This window comes from Tetranychus urticae, chromosome 1 (genome assembly GCF_039701765.1).
Source record: "Tetranychus urticae isolate SD_2017Ah chromosome 1, NJAU_TeUrti_SD_1.0, whole genome shotgun sequence".
NCBI lineage: Eukaryota > Metazoa > Arthropoda > Arachnida > Trombidiformes > Tetranychidae > Tetranychus > Tetranychus urticae.
In genome coordinates this window covers 14,567,132-14,580,319 of record NC_142958.1, presented here as the reverse complement: position 1 = coordinate 14,580,319, position 13,188 = coordinate 14,567,132, and the positions used below count along the sequence as shown (strand labels likewise).

The 13,188-nt window shown below is 35.0% G+C and overlaps 2 protein-coding genes across 3 annotated transcripts; one reads left to right on the top strand and one right to left on the bottom strand.

The window, feature by feature from the left end:
* The first annotated feature begins 519 nt into the window (after window positions 1-519).
* On the top strand, window positions 520-10,400 carry LOC107367627 (uncharacterized). Of its 2 annotated transcripts, none has more exons than XM_089265963.1 (7): window positions 520-632; window positions 1,380-1,541; window positions 2,604-3,000; window positions 3,128-3,230; window positions 3,300-3,467; window positions 3,551-3,673; window positions 3,747-10,400. In XM_089265963.1, exons 1-7 carry the CDS (start codon window positions 611-613, stop codon window positions 9,684-9,686), a joined length of 6,915 nt encoding a protein of 2,304 aa, XP_089122089.1. In that variant the 5' UTR covers window positions 520-610; the 3' UTR covers window positions 9,687-10,400. The 2 variants fall into 2 exon arrangements, with proteins under 2 accessions (XP_089122089.1, XP_089122090.1); XM_089265964.1 differs by lacking the exon at window positions 520-632 and adding an exon at window positions 977-1,118.
* On the bottom strand, window positions 9,946-13,096 carry Acsf2 (Acyl-CoA synthetase family member 2). Its single transcript, XM_015935411.3, has 10 exons — window positions 12,775-13,096; window positions 12,579-12,679; window positions 11,943-12,457; window positions 11,533-11,866; window positions 11,360-11,467; window positions 11,153-11,287; window positions 10,988-11,087; window positions 10,767-10,908; window positions 10,563-10,682; window positions 9,946-10,459 (listed from the first exon to the last, which is right to left on the bottom strand). The coding sequence occupies exons 1-10, from the start codon at window positions 12,939-12,941 to the stop codon at window positions 10,331-10,333; spliced, it is 1,851 nt and encodes a 616-aa protein (XP_015790897.2). The 5' UTR covers window positions 12,942-13,096; the 3' UTR covers window positions 9,946-10,330.
* Window positions 13,097-13,188: the final 92 nt, after the last annotated feature.

Below are 13,188 nucleotides of genomic sequence, written 5' to 3'. Positions count from 1 at the left end.
AAAAATGTTCAACAATTTTTTACTCATTTCATGAGATTCACTAAAATCATGGTTATCGTGACTTGTTTAGTATTTTTTACTATTTTTGTTACCTCAAGTATTAAACTACGGAAATGATCATGAAAATATTTCTCCATGTATTATTTATATTCAGATATACTCTTACCCGAGGCCTTAATTTAATACAATAACATTTTATGAATGGTTTAAGGTTACAACCGTTATGATTATTCATTTTTTTTCTTGCATAAAGATCGTCTTAAATCAATCAATTGGATTGTTTAAAGTTGCTGGATTAACCTTTGATTATTTGATTAGCGACCTTTACAATAGGCCAATTGTTTCAAATGTTAATCACAAAAATATCATTTACCTTTTTCATTTTACAAGTAAAGAGGATACATTTTATTGGTTTATGCCTCTAGTTTTACAATGCAATGTGAGATGAACATTGATATTACAATTCCTAAAAGTATTGAGTTAAATAAATTCAGCAATTTATCATGAATTTACATTTAAATACAAAAGAGTTGAAATGTAAGTTTAGCTGTGAGTTTATCTGTTGAGCTATTTTCAGCGCTCCAATATTGGCGGTTAACAAGAGATCGAAATGATTATATTTGCCCTGAACTGTTAGTAATCAACTTTTGTCGCCATTTTTTTACGTTTCATTTTTTACTTCAATTTTTTTGTATTGTGTTTTTAATGTGATGTAAATTAACTAGGTGTGGATTAATATTGTGTTTGGTAGCTGGAAATTGACTTGACCGTTAAGTGATTAAAGTTATTCTGATTAGATGATCTATTGCAAGAAACTCTATAAAAACATTGACTTTACTATCTTCATCTTTACTTTTTAACATCAAGATCAACCTCATCAACATCAGTTAAACCTCACCTTAATTTTTTTTAGATATATTTTCTCATCTAATTGTGAATTAAATGTAGATTTGTTAATAATTTCCATAATAATGAAATCACCTTCATCAGCAACAGAAACATCATCATCACAAAAAGTAGTTATGATTGAAAAGATGAAAACGATTGATTGTTAACACAGTAACAATTGATTTTTACTTGCTACTTGAATTTTGGCTCAATTTTGGTTTTATTTTCAGGTTAATCAAAGAAGCCTCAAGAACCCAACCCAATAATGTGCTGTTTAATTGTATTATGATTGGTGACGCTATTAATAGAGTATCCAATTCATCATTCATATTTACATGATTCATTCATGTTGTCATATTTCATCTTCAATTTCTATCTCCTCTATTCATCCCTTTGCTATTGAAATTTTAATGTGAAAACCGCTTTGTCTAAATTGTATGTGTTACATTAACTTAAAACTAATTTCTCTTTTCTTTAATTACTCTTTACAGATAAGCCACATGAAGCAAGTACACCAAATAAGCGAATCGTTTGCTACTATCGAGTTGAAGAATCATTCAGACCATATGATATCGATCCAAATCTTTGTACTCACCTAATTTATTCATATGTTGTTATCAAGGAAAATTTCGCATTCGTTGCCGGTAAAAAAGGTAATATTGGCCGTCCAAATATGCATAAAATTGATGTGGTTAATAAAAGCCATCTAAAAGCTTTCATTATTTTCCATCAATCCAACAATGAAAGATTATTATTCCAGCCTAAATGAACAACTATTATGATTGATAGTGATAAATAAGTGATAAACCCCACCTTTTCATTTCTCAGTTTAATGCTAAAAATTGATTAGATTAGAAAAAAAAATTTAGTAAAAGTCATCATTTTTGGTCTATTGTAATATTAATACTTTAGTGTTAACTGTATTATCCTGAAGCTATTTTAATCCATTCACATTCATCTTTAAAATTCCTATTAAATGAAGCATCTTTACAATCTGCCAAATTGTGCTGACGAGTGGGTGAATCAATGAAATATTAGCAGTTTATAGGAAACATTCACGCAAAAAAATGTGTTTATGTAACAATTAGGACCCCAATATCTGGGTTATTAGACTCTTTTTCAATACTAATTTTGAAAAACAGTTTAACCAAGTAAAACTGTAAGGCTTGCAAAATATCTTCTTTTTTACCCGCTTTTCAGGTAAAACAAGATTTACCCTGAAGCTTTTCAATACATTGATGATTACAAGCTTTTCAGTCTTTCTCATCTTCTCCATACCTTTTTACCTTTCCTCTTACCTCTCTCTCTCAATTGAAACCTGTTGCTGTTTGGGTTATCAGATTCATGTTATTTCGAAGTAAAAATAACAGCTAACAGTAAACTTTGCAAACTAATTATCTAACAGGGGAAAAGGTTAAACACGGAGTTGCTTGATTAGTCTTCTGTTTTATGATGAAACTTAGCCCGGTAACCCATTATAAGCACACTAAACACTATCAGTTAATCATTAGGCTCAATTACATTTGTTTACATTTCATTTCAATTGTTATTGGTTATGCAATGAATAATTATCTTCTTACCTTGAATATAATCTTTTTTTATTAGTTATTGTTGGTAAACATTTATTTTTATGTTTACATTGATTCATGCATTTTAGTATCGATTATGGATTCACCTTTTAACTCATAAATTTTACCCTTTTTTAATACATTCAGGTGACTTGAAATTCCTTGGTCAGCTTAAACAACGTAATCCTGATCTTAAAGTTATCGTTTCCTTGCGTCCTTCTGGTCGAGAGTTTACCTTGGAAGGATCAGGAGATCATCATGGAAATTCATCTGGTCTTGCAATTAAAACTAGACTTACCCGTAAAGTCCAAGAATTTATTCTTCGCCACGATTTGGATGGTGTTGACTTGGATTGGGAGTTTTTCCGTGACTCTAAAGAAGTTTCAACAAAGCGAGATTCACTTTTGACAATTGTTCATTTATTGAGAACAAGCTTTAGTCAGTTATCTTCAGGTAATTCAGTCAAAGATCGACTAATTACAGTAACAACCAGTAAATATCCGAGAGAGCTAACAGATAACTATGATTTTGGTAATCTTCATAAGTAAGTTAATATTTAAACCACCAAATATTCTGTGTTGAACAGGTTTCAATCAACTAACAATGAGTTAGCATCTAGATAAGAAGTGAATCAACTTGAAATTTAATTATTGTATCACTTTTACCCATAGATATATTGATTTTGTGAGTGTCCCTGCTTACAATTATGATTCTGAAGGTAAATCAGTTAAGCATCCATCTCGACTCCATGGTATTTCAGATATGGAAAATATGGTAAGCTTTTGTCCACATATTGCGAGCAATTATCACGGTTAATTTAATTTCTTTTTTTTTACAAATCAGGATTCATTGGTTGATTTAGTTTTGGCTCTTGGTCTTCCCGCTGAAAAATTGATAATGGGTGCACCAGCTCATGGTATTTTGTACAAATTGGTCAACACGAGTCAAACAATTCCTGGATCACCTGCAATTGCTTGGAACATTAATGAGGCTATCATTTCTCACTCGAAGGTAATTATTAATTTGAAAATTATCTTTTAGACAATAATCTGCCATTGCTCAGATCTTCTATTAATCACTATGTTCTCTCATAGATTTGTGCTGTACGAGATAACTCAAATTGGACAATGATTAGAGAAAAGGATTTAACAGCACCTTATATCTATTTCAAGGATAAGTGGATTGGTTTTGACGATGAAATCAGTCTAAAGTTGAAGGTAATTTCTATTAAATCTATCTTATATCTTGCAGTCATTAACCTTTCACAAAAATAAATTTCAATCCATTTAGACTAAATACTCAATACTTCGTGGTCTTGGTGGTATTGCTTTATGGTCAGTCAATGACGATGATCCTCAAGGTAAATGTGGATATGGCCCGTTCCCACTTTTACAGGCTATCAAGTCAGTTTTGGTTTTACCAACCGATCATATTAATCAGCCTTACAGCAGATTAACTTTTGTTAAACCAAATCGAGACAATTTTGGTATGGGAACATCATTTGTGGATGTTGTTGAAAAGTACGGTAATGTTGAAAGGATTGTGGAAGAAGATGAAAGCTCCAAGGATGAGTCAAACTCTTTACCATGCTCTGAGTCAGGTTATATGAGACATCCGAAAGATTGTTCCAGGTTTTACCGGTGCGTCCGGTATGATGATAGCTCATCTGATTCATCTTTAGTCAAATTCCAATATGGCTGTCCACAAGGTCTTCTCTTTGATGATAAATATGAAATTTGTAACTGGCCTTCTTGGTCACCTCCTTGTAATGGATCCGGTGAAATCATGGTTGTCACCAAAAAAACATTTTCATGTCCATCATATGGTTATTTCCAGGATCCAGATAATTGTGAATATTTTTACTATTGTTCAGATTTTGGTAAAGGTCATTTTCAAGGATATGAGTTTAAATGTCCTTTCGGACTCGGTTTTGATGAAGAAAAACTTCTTTGTAACTGGAAATGGCTTGTTCGAGGTTGTGGTACTTCAGAGCCAGATGCTAATAGTGACGGATCAGCTAATTTAGACGCAATTTTGTCCAATTTCCCACCTTCATTCCTTTCTTCTGCAAGTGAATCAGCTGAAATCCATTCGAGAGGAGAAGATTTAGCTGCAAGTGAAGATGACGATTTATTAGCAAGATCAGATGATTCGGACGAAATTAAATATGTGAATGGAGCCACCAATGGTCATGGTATCCCTGCTGAGCATAGACAATTTGAGCCAGAATTACCTAAATCAAGGCGTTCTTTTGCCCGTGCTCTTAAAGAGCATGTTACTGAATTCGTCGGTAATGTTGGAAATAAAGTGAAAACATTATTCGGTGGATCAGATGGCGATTCAATCGAACGCAGAGATGCCCCTATCGGACCTGGAGGTCCATTCGGCTCATGGTTAACAAATATTAACCCATTCTCAGGAGCTCCACCGGCAGTCATTCCATTGAAAGATGTGCGTCCTGATAGAGAAAGAGAACCACGAAGACCTTCTGGCTCTTTACCATCAAGTAGAGATCATTTACATATGGAGCCAATGGTAAATATGCCTATTGAAATGCCCAAACCTCCACATTCAGGTAACAGTCGTAGACCAGTAGAGGAAAATCAACCCGGGATTCGGCACAGAGGGCCAAAAAAACCATCTGTTCAATATGCAGATGTTGGTCCTGCAGTTGACTCACCCAATCCAAATCGACCTCGAGATGGACAACGACCTTCGCCTCAACAATCAAATAAACATAATCGAGAAACAGTTCCGGTTCCAGTTATCAATATGAAAGAGCCTACCATTCAACGAAGACCTGATCCTGTAGGAATTTCTTCACAGAATGGACCAAGACAGGGTCAACCACCTTCCCAGCGTAATCAACAAAATCGTGGCCCAAACCAACCTGAAGGACCAATACCAATCCCATTGCCTAAAGAAGGTTTACGAGGAAATAACCATCATCACGAGTCTAATCAGCGACCCAAACAACAACCCATATCGAGACCTCCACCAAACAATCCGTCAGGTCCACAAAATCATCCACCGAGGGCAAACCAACCCTCTAATGGGGGTCTTCAAGGTTCTGCTTCTAATTTACGCCCTCAACATGTTCTTCAATCAATTGATCACCAAAAATCAGATATCTACAAAGGCAATCAAGTTCCACCTCAGCAGCGTAAACCAACACCAGAATCTAATGGACCTAATAAACAACAGCAACCTTTACAACCTCAAAACCATAGACAACGACAACCTGTGCCTAATCAACAACAGAACCGTCCAAATTTAAATGTTAAAAATATTCCTGGTTTGGATTTGATACCAGGTTATGAAGTCGACATAAAGCCCTTAGAAGTTCAAGAAATGTTATTGAATAATCAATTAAGTGAAAGTGCAGCTGCTCTTGTTAATAATCCGGGCTTGATGAAACAGGCTTCAGTCATTCTTCCAGGTTTACGCGAACATGTTCGAGAACATGTCCGTCAACATCTTCAAAATCAAATGAAAAATCCTTCACAAACTAACCAACAGCAAATTCCATCACAGCCACAAGTGCAACCACAAAGTGGACCACAAACGCATCACAACCAACATAATCAGCCAACACAGCCTCAACCACAGCACCAACAATTTCCACATCAACCTCATCAGCATCAACAACCTCAACATCATGCACAACATCAACATCAACACCAACAACCCCAACATCCACAGCCTCAGCAACAGCAACCTCAGCACCAACAACCCCAACACCAGCAGCCACAACACCAGCAACACCAACAACCGCACCATCAACAACCTGAACATCATCAAACTCAACATCAACAATTTCAACAGAACCAGCATAATCAACATAAACAACTTCATCAATCTCAACATCCTCAACATCCTCATCATCCTCATATTCTTGATCATCAACAACAAAACCAAAAGCCACCAATCAATCTGCCAAACCATCAAACTGCTACAATGAATGTTAATCCGCATACTTTACCTCATCAAGCCCCAAATAAGCCTCAACATGTTAATCAACCAACATTAAATTTGAACAATCAACAGAATCAGTTCCAAGGCAGACCTCATCCAACTCATCATCAAAACCAACAGTCAAATTTCAATCACCAAAATCAAATACCAAATATTCAAAATGGTCCAAATAAGCCGATCTCTAACCCAATAACTCCTAAACCAGTCAACGCTGATACTTACACTCAAAAACCAACAGACGATACATTTTACAAGTCTCAAGGAAGCGGTAACTATTTGGCCATTTCAGGTCATAAACAATCTCATTATGGAGTAGCATCGCCATTAGCTTCAGAGTCTTCATCAATCCCAGTAAATAGACCTCAAATTTCCAATCCTAATAAAATCCCGACAGCAGCAGCTTCAGAAACTTTGCCAATCAGCAAAAACGGTTTCATTCCAATACAACCAGCAAGTTCACAATTTTCTCCATCTTATGCTGAGAAACAATGGGCAAACAATTTAGCTGATAGTTCCAAAGTAGTCGGCCATAGTGGTTTCAGCAATGTAAATAATATGCAAACATCAGGAAGTAACAATGAGTATCATTACTATTCAAATCCTGTGGATCCTTCAATGGAAGTTCCCAATTTCGTTAAAATTGTCGAATTACCAACAAGTCCATCACCTTTACCATCAACGACATCTTCAAACATTAAATTTACTACCACCAAAAAACCTCAAGTTTTAATTGTTCCAGTTCCAGATAGTCAACCACAGCCCACAAACATTGATGAATTTGAAAAGTTAGCTTCAATGTATCCAAATCTTTTCCCACAAGGACTTGATTTCAACCGGATTATAACAACTAAACGACCATTTGGTAAACCAAACAGCAAAGATGATGTTGTTTACGTCGTTGTTGATGATAAAAATAAGCCAATCGGAGGCCCAATCAAACCTAACGGAGAAGGTAATCAATTTTATGATGAAAGCAAAATTTCATTTGACGAACTTCTTCGTAACCCTGAACTTTTATCAGCTTTAGCAACTCAACAAGGTTTCAATTATGAATCACTGATTGGAGCCGGTGGATTAGGTCAACGAATTCCACCAAGCCATCCTGCAGGATCACCATTTGCTGGTAATCAATTACCGGGTAACTGGATTAAGCATGAAGAAGTAAAACCTGTCAATGAAATAAAATTTGTCCCAACAGTCAGTCAATCAAAGCCAAAGCATAATAATAGGAAACCAACAGTTGCTCCATTGACAGTAACAACTGCTAAACCAAGATCCACAACATCAACAGAATCTAGTGTGAATCGTCGTCGAACTTCAACAACCACAACGACACTTCCACCAGTAACTCAATATGAAATTAAGCGCACAACCAAAAAACCATCAAAACAATCAGCAACTCGAACCACTGTGAGCTCAACAACAACTACAACAACGACTCCAGTACCGACAACAATTTCTTCAACCTCGACTTCAACAACTACACCACCACCAACAACAAATAGTCCTCCATCATCAACAACAGTTGCTACACCAGTAACCAGTCCATCATCATTATCGAATGGCAGTCTAACAACGGATGACAATTTCTTCCTTGGTGCACAATCTATACCACAAGCTTTATATGAATCAATTCAGGCAGTAATTGCTCAACATTTATCACAATCAGGAGTTACAACTTCAACAACTACACCAAGTCCGACTTCATCAACCGGGTCAACAACAGTCAATTATGACGGCACAACAATCGATTCACTCAGAGTATCAAACTCACCATTTTCACACCAAACTTTAAATAACATCAACAGTAACAACAACAACAACAATCAACCTCCAGCCTATCACTCGTACTATTACCAACCTCCTGGTTCAAATGAGACCGTAGTCTATGGTCAAGGCTGGCCTTCGTATCAACCATCATGGTATCAATATGCTTTCCCACCTTCACCCATTTATCCAACCGGACTCAACTTCACCAATCCATTGGGATCACCTTATTACCCATTAGGTTCACCTTATCCAGTTCCTATGTATCCACCACACCACATGAACTATCAACCTCAGCCAATTGCTGGTTCCTCACCAAGTGGATCTGCACCTTCTGGTAGCTACTTTGATCTTCAATATGTCACACCTTCAGATGTAACAGCATCACCAATATTTAAAACTTCTGAATATCCAGTTCCATCAACTCTATCACCAAATCTTCATGATAAATATGGTTTATACGATGGTTATGACTATCATGTTCCAAATATTCATGGTGGATATGAAGCACCAATCGGTTCATTCTCAACTGATTACATGCGATCATCAACTTCACCAACAACTTCAACGACAACAACTGCTACTTCAACTACAACAACAACCACAACCACAACTCCAGCTCCTCAAACTACTCAAAAAGCTTCAACTGAAACAGCAACTGAATATATCACTGAACGTCCATTCGATATTTTACGAAACAAAGGAGATGCTCCTCAAATCCAGGTTTACATTGTCCAAGGAGCCAATGGACCTCAAGTGAAAACAAAAACAGTCCATCCTCATCCTCACCCTAAACCTCAACACCATCATCAAAAAGTAAATGATTCCCCTAACGTAAAAGTTTATGTTATTGATGAATCAAAGGAACCAGGGCAAAGTGAATCCATTCAAGATATCAGTAAAACAGACAGTCCTTATGGACGTCCAATTGGAGCTGAAGAGTTAGATTCGGTACACGAAATTAGTGACAATAACAATAATTACAATTATGATAACAATAATAACAATTATTACTCATTCTCATATGAAACAAAACCGAGATCAACTACACCAACTTATCCATCTTATCAAACGTCAACTGTAAAGCCTTCATCAGAAGATAATGGAGCTTCATCACCTTCAGCAGGTTATAATCATTACAAAGACATTGAATATGAAGATGATTCATCATACTCTGGCGATTCTTACAATACAGATAATGGACATCTTCCTGCAGCTAAAGTTAACTCTTTACAAAGCTTATACAACTCAAACCTTTATCCTGGTTTAAGAAACTTCACTGATGGTTCAGTTCCAGAAGCTGCTTGTACTCGACCTGGTCTCTTCCAACATCCAGGAGACTGTAATAAATTTTACGAATGTTATTGGGACAAATTTATCAACAAATTTACTCTTCATCTATTCGAGTGTCCGGTTAAATTAGCTTTTGATTCACGAATCGTTGGTTGTTCAGCACCAACTGATCCAACTGTTTGTGTTCAATACTAGGATTGGACCGAAATCTATTAGAATACTTAATTTTTAAATGGATTAATCAATAATTTTTCCATCCCAAACCAACGCTCTCACCACCGAACTTAATTAACGACCTTTTCTTTTAAAAATTGTATTTCTTTACTTCTATTCTCGTCACTATCATTGTTTAAAAAAACAGTTAATTTTGCTCTATTGTTTGAAAAAAAGTGTTATCAACATGAAATTCTATCATCTGTTGAGAATAAGAAATTTTTAAGTTACGATCATGTGATTGATGATAGTTTCAATTAATTTATTACACATTATATTTTATAATAAAATTTAACACATTATTTAAACCAACCAAATTGTGACCCAACTTTACAAGTAATCCAAGTGTACTTGAAACAGCTTTTATCAATGGAATGACTTGGGAAAGTCTTGAACCAAATATTGTAAAACAGTTATAAAACTGTAAGCAAAAATTAATACAATTAGATAAATCATAAAATCAGCTTATCTAATTGTAGTTTTATGCAGGTTATAAAAATTACTATGAGTTATGAAATTATAACTGAAAAGTGAAGACAATTTTTCAAAAAGATACAAGCAATTAAACATTTTGTCTCATACTTTTGCCCCATTAATAGTTATTTGAATGTCAAAATAGATGTTATTTATTTTTTCGAGAGACCAAATATCTCGATTGATTTTTCAGTCATCATGAACTTTTGCGCTTTACCAGTCGGTGTTCTGGGAAAATCTTCAACGAATAAAACATATTTGGGAACTTTGAAGTAAGATATCTGTCAAATGAAAGAGCAAAGATTCAGTATTAACTTAAATTCAGGTAAAAGTACCTAAAAATTCTAATCAGTAAGTTAGATGATAAAATAATACGCTTATTACCTTGTCTTTGCAAAATTTCCTAACTTCTTCAGTAGTTAGCTTCTTAGCTTCTTCGGTATCTTTAAGTTTAACCCATGCACAAATTTCTTCGCCCATTCGTTCATCTGGAACTCCGCAAACCTAAAATTGTAGAGGAAAAAATAAAAGAATAAAATCAGGGAAAAAAACTAATGAAATACTGGAAGTATTAAGAACTTCACTTACAAATGCTTCTCGGACGGAGGGATGTTGATGAAGTAACTCTTCAATTTCTTTTGGATAGACATTTTCTCCACCTCGAATAATTAGTTCCTTTGCTCGTCCAACTAACCTTACATAACCGTTTTCATCCATAGTAGCAATGTCTCTATATGAAAGAGAAATGATATTATTTTGAGGTTCAATAAGTCGCAAGAATGATTGTGCATTAGGAATGCTAGTATTACCCAGATATGAACCAATTGGAATCATTGATGGTCTCTTTAGTCTTTTCTGGGTCCTTCCAATATCCCAACATTACATGATGACCTCTCACGTAAAGTTCACCTGATTAATTAAAAACAAATTGTGAAAAACGGTAAAAAATTGTCATCATCTTCACTAAACTATACCTTGCTCTCCAATCTTGGTTAAATCGCCAGTTTTACGATCAACAATTTTAACCTCAGTTAATTCAAGGGGAGCTCCAACATTATCCTTAGTTTTATCTGGCTTATCTCCTCGATGTGGCATTGTCATGCAGCCTCCTTCAAATGATAAAAGTTTCATTGTATTATTAATTGAATACTTTGGGAAAATTGTATTGATAAAGAAAATACCTGTCTCTGTAGATCCATAACGAATGAGGAAATTTTCAGTATGAGGGTTGACTTTTAAAAATCTTTGAACAGTCTCTACAGTTGTAGGCGCTGAACCAGTAATTATGGCTAGAATTAATGAGAAATATTTTTAGAGATTGATCGGCGATGGCTATAGTTGAAAAATTAAATACTTTTGAGTGATGGCATGGTTATATTGTCCTTTTCTAGATGATTGATTAGATCGATAGTCATTGCTGGAACAATCATGGCATGGCTGCATTGATTTTCGTTTATTGTGCTGACCAAGGTTTTAACATTATAACGATATCCAGTTAAAGTAATCGTTATTCCCATTCGGGCCATCATTGTAATTCCATAGACTAACCCAAAAATGTGGAAAAGAGGAACAGGTATAGCTGCAACAGTTCCTGGTTCATCAAGACCAAGTCTCCTGGCAGTTAATTGAGCATTATTTAGCAAATTACAATGCGAAAGTAGAGCTCCTTTGGGTTTACCAGTGGTTCCCTAGACCGAAAAAGCAGATTGAATTGTAAGTAACAATAAGGGATGAAGATTTAAGAGTTAGAAAAATTTTAATTACCGATGTAAACATGATGATGGCTGGATCGTCACTATTTACTCTTAATAAATTTGTTGAAGAACCATTATTAGATTTTAGTAAATCACTTAATGTAAATCTATCAAAGTTCGACCCTGGTAAACTGTCACCGTCAATTTGAACGAGTTTTTCAAGATCAGGATTATTCTTCTTATTAAGATTACCAGCTATGTTCGCAAAATCATTGACCTTTGTTTGTTCTGATGATAAACCAGGAAGAAATAAAACTTTGGCACTTGATTTAACCAATGCATACTCCAATTCAGGTAATTTATAAACTGGGTTGAGAGTACAAAGGATTAATCCGGCTCGAGCACAAGCCAATTGAATGAGAATCCATTCATAGCAATTAGATGACCATAAAGCCACTACATCACCTTTTTTAAGGCCAAGTGATGAACTAAAAGCATTGACAAGCTGATTAACTTCTGTATTTAAGTCTCCAAAAGTTTTAGTTAACTGTTGATGTCCACTTATGATGGCGGGTTGTGTGGCTCCTTAAGTAAATAACAAAACTTGATGTTATTACAGTTACAATGGAAGAAATATTTTTGAAGTACAGAGTTAAGAGATACTTTGTGCTTCAAACAGCTGATCATCAATGTTGTCTATACTTACTTTTCTCTGAACTTAATTGCAAGGCATCTCCAATTGAATAATACTCCAGACTGGCAGGAGAAACTCCATAAGCATATGAATAAGGGTGAAGAACAAAGGTGCTGTTTAGGGAATAATCAAGAAATGAATAAAATAATAAGCAAATTAAAAACACTTGATAAACATGGAACTATTCATCTTTTAAATGTTTACTTACGATGAGCTCGATGAAGCAAAGCGTTGTTGACTCACATAATTCAAATGACAACAATCAATCTTAAATCGACTAGAAAAGCCATTAAAGGATGATGATTTTGATGATAAACCATAAGTCCAGATTGGTGCGATCAAACGTTTGTTTGCATTAAATCTCTGAAGCAACATGATTTTTCCAGAATGTTCACTTAAGAGGCACTTCAATAAAGAGAAAGGAATCCAAGTTGAATACGGTCAAATTGTCCTTTTAATATTAATATATTGGAATAAAATCAGTTTAATATGTTTCATTATGACATTTTAATACTCTCAAGATCACTGAATAATCTCTAATGATAAATTTATCTTCCATGATATCAAATAGAAGTGAATCTTTAGGAGGAAACTTTCAAGGCTTGTCTATAAGCCACTCTCA